This window comes from Eucyclogobius newberryi, unplaced genomic scaffold, assembly GCF_026437365.1.
Source record: "Eucyclogobius newberryi isolate DKJ021-1_F unplaced genomic scaffold, fEucNew1.0.hap1 SCAF_17, whole genome shotgun sequence".
In the NCBI taxonomy this organism is placed as follows: domain Eukaryota; kingdom Metazoa; phylum Chordata; class Actinopteri; order Gobiiformes; family Gobiidae; genus Eucyclogobius; species Eucyclogobius newberryi.
Window position 1 is genome coordinate 3,107,467 of NW_027315801.1, and position 17,653 is coordinate 3,125,119.

Sequence of the window (17,653 nt, forward strand, 5' to 3'; positions counted from 1 at the left end):
CACATGTTTTTACTGAGAGAGGATCGAGCTCTCGATTCAAAAACTCCTCCCAAATAATTGATCGTTTCAAATCACTCGATCTGTCAATCTTTCGATTCATTGCACAGCCCTACACAACACTGCTCTCAACACAAAATAGTACTAAAAATAATAAAACATAAATCAAGACTTTGAAAAGACAAAATGGAGGAGCCAATCAAGTCCTATATGAGTAACAGTAGTTTTGAGACTACGTTGGCTAAAACGTTGACTATTCCTGTTGAAACAATTCCACCTCGATCCATTCCAACTGCTAAAAACGTGTAGTGGATTACAATTCAACACACTTCTTTAGCTTGGCCAACATAATGACATAATGATTATTTCGCCACGCCCACTTTTGCTTCTGACAACTACGGGTTTGCACTCCAGTTGGCTTTTCTGTTGGAGCGGGAACGAGAGGAAAGCCTCGGCGTTTAAGTATTACATAAAGTAGGTCGATGTTCAAGTGCACCAACAAGTCATCAAGTCAACAATGCACCGTTTCTCTGGGCACCTTGACAACAGCCTACGTAGAACTGTTTCGCTGTGAAAATTGGCAGCTCTACGCAAACCAAAACAACTGGGAGGATGGACACAAATCACGGTAACACCAGAGGGAATCGTCATAAAATACCAACGTACACGCTACATTTACCGTACGTATTGCTCCGATCATTGTCTAATCGAAAAACTATTGTATGATTCATTTGTCATCTTTCCAATATCCTTTGCAGTAACTTTGTGTACATTACAAAGTCCTACCTTCCAGCCGCTGCCCGCCTCTCTGTAGTAGGGGAAGTTGTCGCAGATCCACTGGTAAATCTCGCTCAGGGTCATGCGCTTACGCGGCGACCCGTTGATGGCGAACGTGATGAGGCTGGCGTAGCTGTAGGGCGGCTTCCCGTCCCTGTGCTGCGCCGCCTCCTCCTGGTCCAGCGTGGTGTTCTGGTCCGGGTGCGCGATCTTCTTCGCCGCCGCGCCGTGATGCTGGTGCCCTAAGAGGTGGTGTGGCCCGTGCAGGTGGTGCCCGTGGTGGTGGTAGTGGTGTCCGCCGTCGGTCTTTTGAATGGTCGCCCTCATGCTGAGCTGCGGCAGCCAGTCCATGGAGGTGAGACTGCTCTCCAGCTCTGAGGTCATGGCGCCGGGCCGGCTTCTGTTCGCGGGGTCAAATGTCAGCGGTGCGAGGAGTGCGCTTGGGCGAGGGTCCCGTTTGGCTCACTCGATGGGAGTCGTGCTGCAGGATTGGCTCGAGTCTGGAGGGAGAGAGGTCTGTTTACTATGAGTGTTTCGTGGGTTTTGGCTGAAGGAAGCGCACTTGGCAGAGGCACACAGATAATAACTCGCGCACATATTTTCCAAATGCTGACTGTGGAGTTGACTCTGGTTCAAACGAAGATAGGGATGTCCCCGTTAGCACTCTTACTGACTCAGACTAGATGCATTTAAGCAGGAAGCAATACACTTCAATTGCGTTGACTTTTAACACTTGAAATTAAACAAAAGTAAGAGTACCGTATTTTCCGGACTATAAGTTGCACCCTTTTTTCACAGTTTTGGCGACTTATACTCCAGAGCGACTTAAATGTGATGTAATTTGTTATTTTCAGACTGGCAACCAAAAGAGGGCGCTCTAGGCTCTAAGCGACACAGAAGAAGAATCTGCACTTCCTCTTCCTCTGGAGTTTGTGGAGTTGTTTAGAAGTGACACAGAGGAAGAAGAATTCAATGGATTTAGTGATTTGGGGTAAAACTGATGCTTTGCTAAACTTGTTAGCATGTTCTTTATGCTATAGTTATCTGAATAACTGTTCATATGTTACGTTAACATACCAGACACTTACCACAGTTCTGTCTGTGCCTCATGTAGCTGAAGGTGTTAGCGTTAGCATACGTCATGTAGCTGAAGGTGTTAGCGTTAGCATACGTCATGTAGCTGAAGGTGTTAGCGTTAGCGTACGTCATGTAGCTGAAGGTGTTAGCGTTAGCATACGTCATGTAGCTGAAGGTGTTAGCGTTAGCATACGTCATGTAACTGAAGGTGTTAGCGTTAGCATACGTCATGTAGCTGAAGGTGTTAGCGTTAGCATACGTACACCTATTCACCATGTTCTCTAAAAAATAAATTTCCCCCAAAAATTTGACTTATACTCGACTTACATATGTTCTCTCTATCTCTCTATAATGCTTTTTTTTTGCTAGAGCGACTTATTGGCCAGAGCGACTTATAGTCCGGAAAATACGGTAAGTAAGACGATCAAATTTGATTGGATAAAGAAAAAATAACAACAGTAAATCAGAACACATCAGTCAAAGCAAACAAAGAAAGGATCAATGCACGCAAAGCTAAAATAAAGAGTTGTACGTGACTTACTTTTCCCGTTGGTTTCCATCTTTCTCTGGGCCAAAGCATCTGTGGAAGTCTCTGCAGCGAAAGGACGAGCCCTTCCTCTGCACATGTTCACAAAGTCTTCATTTAGTTCCACTTTGTCTCCCACCTCTTCCTCCCCCGGTTCCTCCTCCTCCTCCTCCTCCTGTCACCGCTGCAACACAAAAACACACAGAGCCCGGTGATCCTCCTCTGCCAGACAGCTCTCATAAGATATTAATATCTCAACAGCACTCGACCGGCCGCGGCATGTGTCCAGCCAGATTAAAACTCCTCTGTTTCTGCCTCTCGCTCGCTGCAAAGTGGAAATGGCAATTGGATCCGCCGAGTGACTAAAAGCTGGGGAATTGTTTTCACAAGTGCCTGCCAAATGGGGGGAACGGAGCGGTAGGAATTCCAGCTTCGGGAGGAGAGAAAGAGGAGAGAGAGCGGAGCGTTTAGCAGCGCGGCGAGAGAGGCTAGCTAACCGACTTCAGCTAAAGGGTCCTGCGGTGCGTCCCGGACGACGTTCCTCGCCCCACTGTCAAAGCTGTACCAACGTCCACGCTCCCGGACAAAATAAATACACACATTTAAATTTTAGAGCTATTCTTAGAGGCGGTGCTGTTCTGGAGTATAGCCATTTAATAACTTGAAATTAATTACATTTTCAACCAGGAGAAAAGAGCAATATGTGTGTGTGTGGCTGTTGAAGTTGAGTAGATGAACTTGGAACGTGGCAGGTTAAGATACTGTTGATGGATAGGGCTGCAACTAACGATTATTTCAGGAGTTGACGAGATAAATTAACTAGTCTATTACTTATATTGTAAATTGGAATTTTTAAAAATACATTATCAAGCAAATAAATGTTGAAATATGGTGACTGAAAGCTTCTGGAAAGAGAATAGTCACAAATAAAGTGTAATGCTGGTGAAAAAAACATTTGTATTATTATTTTTGACATACTTCTACCGTCTTTGTTAAAAATGGTCTTTTGTACGTGTTTTAGAGTCTTTTAGAGTATTGGTACATAGATTACGATGATCATGACACAACAATTACATTTTATAGTCGGCTAGTCGACAATTAGTGGATTAATCATTGCAGCTCTGTTGATGAAGCGGATGTGTCAGTTATGAAAGGAAAAACCTGTGAGGCCACATCCGGACGCACAACGAAGAGGAACGAGAGGACGTGTCTGGGGAGAGGGAGGTCAGGGTGTTACAGTGGCATCAATACGGAGACGGAGAACGACGAGTTGAACCGGACGAGAGGTTTGGCCTTTTAATAGTCAACAGTTTAGTATGATTCATGAAGGCTTTTGTGGCCGTGTTAGTCAGCGATTGTTCTGTTCTCTTAGTCAGTGACAGGACAACGAGAACGTCATGTCATGTTCTCATCGACGGAGCCAGCACTTTGTCTTCTAATCATTTTTACGCGACACAGCCTCGCTTCGCAGACACGTAATCGGCCATTTTGACATTCTACCGATTTCTACTGTTGTGTTATGTCCGACTAACCTGTAACTGTGCTACACGCTGTCTGCTCGGCCCATCTCCCCATCCAGCGCTCAAAATGCTGGCCCGACAGGTCTAGTAGGACACATTGCCAGCTCTGTCCTTGTCACCCGGCCTACACAATCAGAGGTTCTAGTACTCCCGACAAAAGGAAGCATAGTCAGGCTCGAGCGTTCGTCCCCGAGTGGAGTGCATGAGGTAAATACACTTCCGCTGCATCTCTTTTCAACTCAAGTTATTTCAACAACGCAAACTATAATCCACAAAGCTCTTTTGTGTTTTTAAAGTTCATGCGCCTTCATCGAACTCATTTCAGCACTCAAGATTGTAATTGTACCAGGAAATATAATGCCAAGGCTAAAGCGAGCAAAATAGTTTAAAAAAAAGTCGGAATAACGCCAAACTCAAGGCATTTAAGGAAGTCTTGTCTTGGTAGAAAAGCAGAGTGATGAAACTCAAAGCCAGATCTCATGCCTGTGATGATATGCTAGTTTGGTAAAATTGTCAAAAGCGATTGACACATTTATTTCTTGAATGCGGCCCTTATTTGTCAGCCGCAACAATGCTTTGAGTTAGCGACAGGTGGATTTAACCGATTTAAGTGTGAAGCTTCAGAAGACACAAATGACCTTAGATGCCTCTTCAAGGTGATATATAGTGTACATGAACTGTGATAAAATACATAGTACGTACGATTCTTTGTGTTGCTTCAGTCAACTTCGAAATAGTGAGATATATTTTTCACTTACAGCAGTTACCAAAGAAGCGGCGTTTCACAAAGTTTCTGAATAGGTCTCGCCGCACAAAAAACTAATGGAAATACGTGCGACAGGAGAATTCGTTTTTGACTGGAGCCGTGTTTTCAGGAGCTGCCAGGGAACAGCTAACAATGCAGCCTCGCTAGGATTCAGAATCTACATCCCCATACAGTCACCTCTGCTCGTCCTTCAGCAACAAAGACACTCCTGGCCCACGCCTTTTCCATTCAGAACCCTCAGTGTACGTATAATCAAGGTAAAACTTCAATGCCTCGCGCCGCCAAATCCCCGGGAGAGAAAACGGAGCGGCGGGGAGGAGACGACGGCGAGAAAATAAATCAGGAAAACATGTTTAATTGCGAGCGGATGAGCGACTGTGTTGAGGAGAGCTCACGAGTGGTAGTGCTATGGAAAGAGGCTCCAGGAGAGAGGAGGTATACGGTGTAGAGATGACATGAAATACTGTATAAGTTTGCTAACACTGGCTGGTTATGCGACTGACATTGGTGGCATGGTTATAGCATAACCGTATAGTATTGGCCGAGTGATCAGTGCATGTGCGAGTTGTGTGAGGCGAGGTAATACTAATGAATGTGGTGTGTTCGCCGAGGCTGTAGGTGAAATGTGGCAGCAAAGTGTTTGTGCCCCCCCCCCCCCCCCCCCCCAGGCAGATGTGACTACAAAAGTATCACCGAGTGTGGGGAGAAAATGAATAATGCAACATAGAGCATCTTTAAGTCTCCAAAAAGTCTCAACAGTGATAAGACATGAAGACGGGCTGTTGTGGCATACTGAAAAAGTGAATCCTCCAAGTTCGAGTTTATGAGGAGAATACGAGGTCTGTTAAAGGCATTGATGGAGACGTTTCTGTTTGTTTCCAGTCTCCTTTCACTCATAATGTACAGGTTTGACAAGGAAACTGTAAAACGGGACTTTTCTGTAGGCGAACAAGTGCTTGTCCTCCTTCCAATCCAAGGCCGTGCAGATTCTGCTAAATCCTCTGGTTCTCACAAAACACACTCACACATAATTTGGTTCTGTTTGGTTGGCTCATCAGGTCCACCTTTCTACTGCTACTTTGTTTTCAGACACGGCAGGTTTTTTAAGCGCTTTAAAGTACACTTAAAATAAAACTTGTCAAATGTTTTTAACAATTTTGACTGCTGCGTCTGCTTTAAATATGTTTGATCCACATGGGTTGTACCAGATGTGTTGTTTTGTATGTGTAATCAACATTGACCCAGTGCCAGAAAGACCAAAGCGAAAACCCACTCATTCAGAATCCCAGGACACCATCTTAAGTATCGTACTTTTCGTACTATAAGCCGCTACTTTCCCCCCATGCTTTAAAGCCTTACAACAGCATACAACAGTGCGGTTATTTCATAGATTTTTACTGGCTAATGGCCACCGGGGGGCACTCTAGCAGGAAGCACAAGCATTTGACACACTGTAAAAGAAGACGCCAGTGGACAGAAGTCACTGTATTTTAAGCTTCAAAAGGCTGTGTGTTGTATTACAATCAGACTCATATTCACAAAGAAATAAGTCTAATGAGGAAGTGAATCTAGACGCGCCAAAACACAAAGACACATTCGGAGCGTGGACATGCGATATACGGTGGTCTGCAGTTTAGAACCTGTCGCATTGAAATTAAACTTTCTTGGCCCGACCTGACCCCTGCATAACTACCATGGATCATATTTCTGTGTAAATATCTCATGTTACAGCGCAGAACTCACTGGCTAAGCACAATCTCAGGAGTAGATTTACAATCCAACTCATATTCATTGAAAAATTTGTCTAATTAATTTAATTACCTGCGACTTATCGTCAGGTACCTTTTGGTAAATTTCGTTGGAGCGGCTTTTATTCAGGAGCGCTGCACAACACGAAAAGTACGGTAGTCCAATTTCCCTCCGATTTGCTGAGGGGAACGTCGCATTTGTGTCGTAGTGTCGAGGAGGTGGGGATGAGGGCGGTGACACACAAACACTCAACAACAAGCTCTTATTTTCCTCTCATTAAAACAGCGGCTGCCACAAGTCCCGACCTGCCGCGCGACGCGTTGTTGTCGAACTTTTGGATTCGAGAGAGAGGGAAACGCGTGGGACGTTTGGTGTACGACGGCGTGGTGTAGCTCCTCCGTGCTCTTAGCTTTATGAGTAATGGAGAAGAAAAGGGGGCATGACTTTAGCTTATGGGGAGGAGAGAGGCAGCCAATTACCTATATCCAAAGAGTCAACCGGTCCCAGAGAGAGTGGGAAACCTCCAAGATGCGCATTATGTTTGCTGTTTGGGAGCCGGTCGTGAACCCACGGAGGTCTGCGAGGCGCCGGGGGGATAGAAGAAAGAAAAGAGCAATGGAGGAGTCCTGGGGATTTATGTTTAATAATAGGATTCCGTTCCGTAATAGCTTTTTTTGATTGAATAATTCAGTTACATTTGGTTTAACTTGCTCGACTTGTATCGCCATTAGCCACTGCTTGAGACTTGTTTATGATTACAGAGCTGGGACACTGCAATAATTATGATGTAACGACAGAATAATCGCTATCGTAGTTCAGCTGGAGACAGATGGATTGTCGGCCTTTCCCGCGGTGTCGTCGGTGTCGTGAAGAGGGGGAGAAGTCGAGTGGCGCAAAGCTCGGATCAATCTCCGTTTCGTGGCCGAGGATCTTCTTCTGTCGTGAAAACGTCTGGTCTAAAGCGATGGTCACAAAACAAACTGTGGCGCCGGGACCATGACAGGACTAGTCAGTCTACAATGGATTAAAAGGACATTCAATTCTGTCAAAAGCTTTAAACGTTTGAGAGAGATTCTGCCACTCGTCCATGTAGCTTCTTCAGTTCCTTTGACTGACCGGTCAAAAACAATAGCTGCTAGCATTAAGAATAAATTGTTAACTGCATAGTGAGGGCAATATATGCTCCAAAATTGTGCATCGACTTTAAAATACAAGTCGTTCAATTAATTAATCAATCAATTGGGTCTTGGATCAAACTTTTTATTTGTATGCAAGTGTTTTTATTGGGATTTTTAAGAAAGGAGAAGGCATGATGATGATTGTCTTTTTGCATACAATTGTGCAATTTACTAATGCTTTTCCTGTCTTATCAGGGCACTTTGGGTCACTCAATCAATCAATCAAACTTTATTTATAGAGCCCTTTACAACACTCAAAGTGACCTAAGTGCTTCACAATAAAAGTAAAAACAAACTGTCAACTGTATGGTCTGATTACAGAGATAGTTTTTAGAGCTTTTGCCACTTCAACATCCAATTTATTCAACTAATCAATGCATAAGCCTTTAGCCTAACAAGAATACCAGGTACCCGTATTTTCCGGAGTATAAGTCGCACCAGAGTATAAGTCGCACCAGCCAAAAAATGAATAATATAGAAGAAAAAAACATATACAAGTCGCACTGGAGTATGAAATGCGGTTGCAAGTGTGAAAATAACAAATAATATCACATATAAGTCGCTCTGGAGTATAAGTATATAAGTATAAATATAAGTATAAGTCGCACCCCGAACTATAAGGTGCGACTTATAGTTCAGAATATACGGTATATGTTTGATACCTAAACAACAGGAACTGGTTTAAGGACAAAGAGAACATAAAATTGGAGCCATGTACTCCATGTAGGGCTTTATACGTTAAAATGGACAACTCTAGTTTGCCAATAATCTGTAGAGGCGGGAAAAGGTAAAACACCAATTAAACGTTTTCAAAACTCTAATATTCTCCATGTCAGACTGGTTAATCTGCACGGCACTTCAAACGGTCTAAGACGTCAACGTGTGTTTTGAAAAGTCATTTTTTTGCAGAGTTTTTTGGTGAAAAGTATTTAACAGGTGCGCGATCCAAATGTGAAATAATAAACCGGCTCTCATTGAGTGGGTTTAGGCGGGATTTCAATGACAGCTTCGAGCCTTAATCAAAGACGAGCAAGGTTAGAAATACGCCTCTTTTTGGCACTTTTTTAACTTCTTCTCAAAATAGCCTGCGACTTCAACCATTGTCCATTTTGAAAAGACTCTTTTGGAGAGTTTTTGACTGATGGAAAGTGTTCAACCATTAGATTTCGGCACTCATTCAACTGTATGCATCACTTAGAGCCCCCGAGTCCCCCGCTGCTGCAAGCTTTTAGACGCTTTTCAAGGGTGCGCCGCTATGCATGTTAATAGAGAAAAAAAGAAGAACCCTGAATGGTCCGACAAAAAGGAGGGGAACACGGGCATCAAAATATTTTCAGTGGCAGATGCAGTAATGACAAAATAGGCTCCCGTAGCGACAGATTTGGCAGAACATGTCAGAAAAGCTAGAAAAGTCTAGCGTCAAACTGCGTGCGCTGTGTCATATCCCATTGAAACCCGGGGAGGAAAAAACGTCCATACAGGGAAGGATTCAACAACGTAATTACTTTTTCACTTTAGAAAAAAAAATAAAAAATATCAAAATGCAGATGAAAAGACGCAAATGCAAGGTATCAAGGGGAAATCAGCTGCCCTTGTGAGAGCCAGGCTGAAAGGAGACGAGTTAAGCAATTACAGACTGATACTGCCGGCGCATTCAGAGAGCGGTGGATTCTGTGGCCTTCACATGGGTGTCCAGCATGAAAGGAAGTGAAAGAAAACTCACGCACATTTAGAAGAGATGGGTTTATCTGAAATCACGGTCAGCCGGAGCCGAGGAACTGCGATGTTTGCTAAAAAAAGGCTTCTCTGCGCTATTTGTTAAAACGATTTTGCTAATTGTAGCGGAACAATTGAGAAAGTGTGGTGTGAATATGCTGTTATGAATGGGTTTGAACACGCAGTTGGTCAATCGTCAAAGGTGTCGTCTGGACAATGTTTTTAAAATTGTTAAGACATTTCAACTTTCATTCGATGGTTATCTTCAAGCTGAAGGACGTATAAATGTGACCAGGTCGTTCAGATTGAAAATGACTTTTGGATAGAAGTTGAAACGTTTGTGAAAACATTGTAACGTTTGAAACTTTTTCTACAAATATATAAAATACGCTGGTATAAATATGTCAGATGGTTATTTGGCAATTTATTACTGTAAAATATACTAGGAATGGAATGAATAAATTGGTTTGAAATTCTAAACGACTAATCAAAACAAATCATAGCTAAAATCATGATTCAATTCATCAATGACTAATATAATTGCTAATTTAATTCAACGTTTTATAGTTTTAGAGAGTTTCCAACCTCAGGCCCAATTATAGCAGCAGTCGATGGTCATCTAATTTTCTCCACGGACAAGGAATTCAAAACACTCTTGAGAAATAAAAGTGAATCCATATTATGCATACATTATTATGATTTAATAATATAATAATGTTCTACTTGAATCTAATCTGGATTTATTTCAACAAGGCCAGACACTTTCACAGAACTATTGTGTTGCCCATAAAGCTAACATTAGTTTGAAATGGAGTGAGCAATAATGACACAAATGAATATATCTCTGAGTTCTTTTAGAGTCTCGTGGTTATGTCAATCCTACAGACTTTATCAGTATTATGTCATCACTTCAGCACATCACCATGGTACTTTGAAGGACATATATTTCCATCAGTTCTTTTTGTAGCATTTTGTTTCATGAACAATATACATGATATGGTATATATACAGCATGATTGATATTCTGATCATCTGCCCAGCTCTAGAAATGATCGATGATGAGTCCTTAAATGTTTACTAAACCCCCAAGCTACATCTGTGATATTGCACCTCACAATACTGTCGATTCAAGATTTTATATAACATAAAACCAAACAATACCATCTGAATGTTCTCTAAATACAGTTCTACAGTAAATGCAGTTCTGAATTACAGTTTTAGTCTTGATCATGAGTGCGTCGTCTGAAACTCTTGAAACTTCCCACATAGCGTCTCCCACCTGCAAACATCTGCTGTGGTACGACCCCCGACTCTACCCACCAGGAGAACATCTACTCTCACCAGTCCAAGTCTAACGGGCGCATTTGGTCATAAATAAAACATAGGCATTCGGCAAACACCCGCAGCATCCCAGGAGAGAGGCGGGATTCAGCGGTGAACCCACACTCCCACATCCACGGCGCCGCGCTCTGCAACAGCTCTTTAAAAATTCATTAATTTACTGCAAAAATAGATTAAAAGACTGAAAAGTTTGGGTTTGCGAAAAAAGCATTAATAATACAAGCGAGCGACGACGAGCGACGCCGAAAGCTGCGGGCCCCAGCTCCGAGGCTCGACTGCAGTTTAGTTGAACAAGTCATTTACATTTGTTAGAAGTGCACAGGCGTTCTGGAGGCCCGCGCTAATTGCATTGTTTTGGATGCTAATTTTGACGAAGATCATTAAAAGCGAGCAGACGCCGTCGAAACGGACATTCGAACGCCGCCGACTTACACGACTTAACATCAAAAAATGTGAAAATATAATGACGGCCCTCAGCAGTGATCTGTCTCCCAAACGTCGCTCTCTCTTTCAAATCGCCGCGACATTTTTTGGACCGGAGAGTTGTGACAAGATAAAAGGATGAATTTCAATGATGTGCACTTTTCGGGTTTTTTTTTTTGGGGGGGGGGGGACGAGAGGGAAATTTGGGTGGACTGGAGTCTAGGGGGGCAAAAGAAACTTGAAAGGATCGCAAACAAAATTCGAAGCGGACGTTTCGGCTCCGGTCTGACCATCAAAATGAATATATTTCTTCTTGACTGAAGTGGACGGTGCGTTTACTCGAGTGATGGTTACGCAGCAGCTTTCGGACACGGACGTCAAACACGCCTGTTTTATTATCTATTTTCTATGAAATGATCTGAACATTTGTGGGTTTTTTGCATCACTCGTCCAGATATGATTTAGTTTGTTATCATTTTTGTGTCCACTCTTTGAAAATACCAAACTTTGAGCTTTATTTTGTGTTTTATCCTTCCAATTCAGATGTGGCATGAAGACAATACTCTTACAATTACTCTGATATAAGTATTAGTTCACCAAATACTTTTTTTCCCACTACCACTACTTTTTTGTACTTGAGCACTAGTTTTGGCGACTATAATAAAACTTTTGTACAGTTCACGAATTTTATTTTATTTTGCGATGGACTTTCACATGTTTGTTTCTGTTTATTTAGATTCTATTTATTTATTTAATATATATATTTAAGATTGATATCAGTCCAAGCTAATAATGAGAGCAAACGTTGAAATTCTTTATAGTTTCAATGCAGTTTAATACTTGGATGGACATTACAACACTAAATAATAATAATAAAAGATAATTGGTATCGATAAACTAAACTAAACTAGTGCTAAACCAGGTCTAAAATAAGACTGCACAATTGCTTTACTCGTTCTAAACCTGGACTAACCCAAAAATGACAAAATGTGAATAAAATTTACTCTTTGTGGATTTGGATTTGTGAAGCATCTGAAGGCTTTATGTCTGACAAACACAAATCTGTATTGTTGTGTTAACTCTGATTAATAATTTCACCACTTCATCTCACTTGCACGTTTCTATTGGATGAGGTTAGACAAAACCCAATTGTTTAGATAAATGTTTTTTGCATATTTTGTCAATCGAACAGATAAAAATCCTAAATTCTATCTTGCCATTTCACCAACAACTGTTGAAAAACTGCTCAATTTGTCACTAAATCAACAGTTATTTCACAATCAAAATATGCATCAAGTGGTTATAAAATGTAATATAGATTTACAACATATACATTTATCATTATTGTATTGTATTTTCACCTTTGCAATAAGAATACATTGAGTAAAACCAGGAGTAATGCAAACAGGACCAGACCAAGTCCACATCAGAGCTAAAGTGGGCTTAATCCAGTGTGCGTGAAGTGTGAAGCCCCCCTGTCTTTGTCAAGCACTTCATGCTAGCAGTTTTCACTTTTACGACCGTCCTTTTCCCCCGTTACGTTTTAATTGGCTTTCGAATCTGCCCGTCAGCAACTCTTCTTCTGTACAAACTCTTAAACAACTCACAACGTGCAAAACGCCAACACGTGGACTCCATATTCATCAAAGTCGCTCGTCGCAAATAAGACGTGAATCGCGATCCGAACTGCCGTCGCCGGCCTCAACCACGCCGACCTTTTCCAAAGCCGGGACGCAAATCAAGGCCGTTGATACTCTCTTCATTCTGTTTTATCCACTTATTCATTTCTCCGTCTTTGTAGCGTTTTAAGCTCACAATAGCAATCAACGACGGGAGCGCGGCGGCAGCTGTCGAGCAATTAAACAGCCAAATTGCCCTCAATCAATGGCGTTTACGAGATCGAGTAAATCCCGCGCCGGCGACGAGGAGGAGGAGGAGGAGGAGGAGGAGAACGGGGCTTCGGGTGGCGGCGGCGGCGGTGGCCCCGGAAGGGTGAGAGCGGAGGGCGGAAGGGGTCACGGCGGTCGGGGGCCAAACGGTCAGATTTGAGGACGAAGCGAGCGCAAATACAACAGTACTCGGTGTGAATATCGAGTGCGTAGTTTCGGTCGAGGTGAACGTCGTACTCGTCGACGGTTATTTGCGGATAGAACGGTAAACGGGTCCAAAACGAAACATTAAACGTACTCTCGTGTTGATCGGAGAGGTCGTGGTCGCGGTAATGACGGTACCAACAGCGGCCTGAGCGCGTCACAATATAATAATAATAATAATAATAATACATAACACATAATTCATAATACAAGTAAATAGCTCACTTTGACCAATTTTAGCTCACTTGAAATAATACCGTCTAAGCAAAATTAAGAAAGTAACTGAGCATGTGTCCTCTTTATAAAGCTGTATAAAAGTACTACATACACAGGTTCTACTATATAATAACTACACCTTAATAAAGCATGAACAACAATAAATGGTTTCTTTAGAATATTGATTAAGTAGTTACTAAGCCTGATTTGTTCATTATGAATTAAGTCGTGCTTTATTGAGGCATAAAAGTATATATATATATCTATAGATATATAGATATATATATATATAAAAGTGCAGTTATGATAAAGTGTTAACAATGTATTTAAAAAGTAGCCGACTGACTGAACAATTGAGGCAACAGACATCAGTGGCACTTCAACAAGCCTCCTGATTTACTTACTTACTACTGTGCCGTTATCAGAGTACATGTTCCAAATACTTTTCCTTCAACTGCTGCTTCAGTACTGTGACTTGTTACTGCAACAATACTATCAATGTGTGTAACGTGCCAGTGGGGGTGCAGTTCAAGTCAAATGGTAATACATATACAATATATATATAAAACACGAAATATGCATTTAAAGGTAAAGTCTAAATACAAAATGCGAGTACATGGGTGAAACGTGTGTACGTGTAGTTGTGTTTTTAAGGATGCTAAACCTTTATGCAGCGTGACACTGAACTTAGCCTTGACATCAAATAAACTCCGCGCTTTCCAGACGCTTCTGCTTCACGTGCTTCATTGTCACTCACCTTCACGGCTGTCAATTGGAATTCCTTTGCATTCACTTACCGTGGAATATTCCGTGCGGCTCCGTGTGTCCGTGCCCGGCTCGAGGAGCTCCAGACAGGCGCCACTTGAAAAAAAAAACCCTCCGTAGACAAAGCTCCGTGCGGCGGCGTGTCCTCGTCCGTGCGCCCCGCTTCTATCGCCGGTCCGCGGGTGCCTCTCTGGCCGCTGCCCCGCGTTGCCTGCTGCTCCGGGCGCTGGTTGTGCTGTGGTCAGCCCACCTCCGTCATGAGAGAGGCGGACTAGACTCGACCCCCGCTGGGCTCCACACACGCACAGACCGCGGAGGTGTCTGTCCGGTTCGCGTGTGCGTAATGTGTGCGCCGCTCGGCTGACGCTGCCGCCGCTTCACCGGAACTACTTCCAGCGGCTGCGCGAGCCCGTGAGCCGGTGAGCGCGAGCCCGTGAGCCGGTGAGCGCGAGCCCGTGAGCCGGTGAGCGCGAGCCCGTGAGCCGGTGAGCGCGAGACGGATTCATGCACCGCGCGCGCGCACAAACACACACACGCGCCACACTTCATCAGAGTATGGAGCGCGAGAGCACCGGCACCGGCACCGGAGTGATGCGGTCCACGGGCGGCAAGATACACCATCATAATGTTAATACTTTCTCAATAATCATATTAATACTTTATCAATCATAATATTAATATTTCCCCTAATTTTAGAAGTCTACATCATTTCAGAGGCCTACTTGGTCTTAGAGGCCTACATAGTCTCAATGCCTACTTGGTCTTAGAGGCCTACATAGACTCAGAGGCCTACATAGTCTCAATGCCTACTTGGTCTTAGAGGCCTACATAGTCTCAGAGGCCTACATAGTCTTATATGCCTACTTGGTCTTAGAGGCCTTCATAGTCTTAGAGGCCTACATAGTCTTATATGCCTACTTGGTCTTAGAGGCCTTCATAGTCTTAGAGGCCTACATAGATTTATATGCCTACTTGGTCTTAGAGGCCTACATAGACTTAGAGGTCTTCATAGACTATGCCTTAATAGTCTTAGAGGTCTACATAGACTTAGAGCCCTACATAGACTTAGAGGCCTTCGTAGACTTAGAGGCCTACATAGACTTAGGCCTACATAGACTTAGAGGCCTACTTTAATCATCTTCTGATCGTCCAAGTCAAAAGAGTATGTTCCATAGCTTAAGTCCGTTGAACATGTGACATGTTCTTGCACTAAAGCTACAGTCGTAATAACATTCATGAGTAAACTCTCCCTGAGCAGATACAGTTTTCTGACAATTTATGGTTCTTTTAAATGATATGAAATGAATGAAAGAATTTGGTCTCTGGTTTTATCCTATAATTAACCTGTGTCCAAGGTTACCTGATCTAATCTGGGTTTGAGGCCGACAAATACGACGTAAATTGAATTAATTTATTGAAGTGAGTGACAAAGTTTGCTGAAGTGGAGTACATACTTCTCCATAGCAGGACGCAGAATACAATGTGAACAAACAGCGCCCTCTTCTGGATTAAACAGAGTATCACACCATCAAACACTTCAGTCCAATGTCTCTTGTGAATCAGTAAAACTCATTCATCTCATTCCTTCTCCTCTTTTTGACTTTGCACAAGCCTACCTAACCTCTCACTCTACAAGCCTACCTAACCTCTCACTGCACAAGCCTACCTAACCTCTCACTCTACAAGCCTACCTAACCTCTCACTGCACAAGCCTACCTAACCTCTCACTCTATCTACAAGCCTACCTAACCTCTCACTCTACAAGCCTACCTAACCTCTCACTGCACAAGCCTACCTAACCTCTCACTGCACAAGCCTACCTAACCTCTCACTCTACAAGCCTACCTAACCTCTCACTGCACAAGCCTACCTAACCTCTCACTGCACAAGCCTACCTAACCTCTCACTCTATCTACAAGCCTACCTAACCTCTCACTCTACAAGCCTACCTAACCTCTCACTCTACAAGCCTACCTAACCTCTCACTGCACAAGCCTACCTAACCTCTCACTGCACAAGCCTACCTAACCTCTCACTGCACAAGCCTACCTAACTGGTGCAAGATTAAAAAAATCATAAAATAAATAGCCTAAACAAAGCAGATATATTTAAATCACGGGTAGGGCATCAAGAGCAGATGACATAATGTAGTCATCGCACTCTACAACAACATGATATTGTCTGGTAAACGCGGTGAGGTTGTTTTCTGCCACTAGATGTCGCCCTCGCCCCGCACAGCGCGTAAAAGGCCGCGTAACCGTCAAGTTCACCCGTGGAAAAAGACCACGTCCCCAAGTTTTCACGCAGACACAAGTCAGATATAGAACGTTTGCATTTGCATGACTTGAGTGTGCACGTTCTCCACATGTAGACTGCTACATATGACCACTTTTATTGCACAATTGAAAAACGATGAGAAGGACAAATATGACGCTTATTATTATTATCATTATGTAACGGGATAAAGTAGGAGAGTGGAGAACGCATAGGCCGTGTGTGAGCCTCTCCAGCTCGTGTTATCGATCACGTGCACACAAACTGTATCCCGGGCGCTGTTGCTATGACTCAATGAACCGACGCATAATAACATAATAACTATCATTTTAGAGGAAAGACGAAGACACAATGCGGCGAATGCCACGTTGAGGGTGTCTTCCGGTCAACTGAGTGTGATGGATGGGAAGAAGTAGGTCACTGTAACAACGTCACATGATGGGGTTTTCTCCTCTGTTCGGGCGCCGCAGCCGGTGCACGCGCCCGGTGACACTACAGCTGCCGTTAAAGTGGAACGACCGTGTGTTTTGGTGTGCCTTTGAGCAATCTTTCTGTCCTTTCCTTCTCCTTACATTGCACAAAGACGGGGCCGTGCCGTTGGGCTCTGCCGTTTCCAAACCTATCCCGCGCTGTCTGGTCTGAACCGGTTCGGGAAAAGTGCGCGGACTCGTGCACAACATGCAGCAGACGGCACGCACGGATTCTCCCACTCAGCCGCGTGCGCCCCCGCATCGAGTTCCCTCATCCGCCTTGCTGCATTTCCATTGGCTGCGAAGTGCGCGGTCCCGCCTGCTTCCCCCGTTAGGACGCGTCCATTGGTTGTCGCGGCCCCTCGCGGCTGTCAGTCTGCGTCCTGACAAGCGCTACCAGATTTGCTTCGGAATACGGGTCTGCGCATGCGTGAGCCGGGTCGCAGCAAGCAATAGTGTAATTCTGAATAAAAACACGGGTTTTGGACCGGTCCAACCCATTTCTACATCTATGTTGTCCACGTGCCTATTTATTATTTAAATCAACCGCACACAGGACGTAAAAGCAAATGTGAAATACATAAAACAGCAGCGAACTGGCTTTATTTGAACTATGCTCAATCTGCACTCTTCTATAAAAGAAATGTGTTCATATTTTGAGTTTATTGTCGCTTGTAGCGTTTACACTCCAGTCCCGCCCTGGTCCCGCGCGCACCCCTCCATTGGCTGCAATAATCACAGCCCGCCCTCTTATTCCGTCAGAAT

General features: G+C 43.6%; 1 protein-coding gene across 1 annotated transcript in view; it reads right to left on the reverse strand.

Moving 5' to 3' along the window:
• LOC140362621 (forkhead box protein J3-like) overlaps window positions 1-14,194 on the reverse strand; it is an 81,448-nt gene extending 67,254 nt beyond the window's left edge. The window contains exons 1-3 of the mRNA XM_072448726.1: window positions 14,177-14,194; window positions 2,393-2,552; window positions 784-1,274 (exon numbers count right to left, since the gene is read on the reverse strand). Coding sequence (XP_072304827.1) covers window positions 784-1,158 — 375 coding nt within the window. The 5' untranslated portion in view covers window positions 1,159-1,274; window positions 2,393-2,552; window positions 14,177-14,194. The remainder of the gene's footprint in view (window positions 1-783; window positions 1,275-2,392; window positions 2,553-14,176) is intronic.
• Between the last annotated feature and the right edge of the window lie 3,459 nt (window positions 14,195-17,653).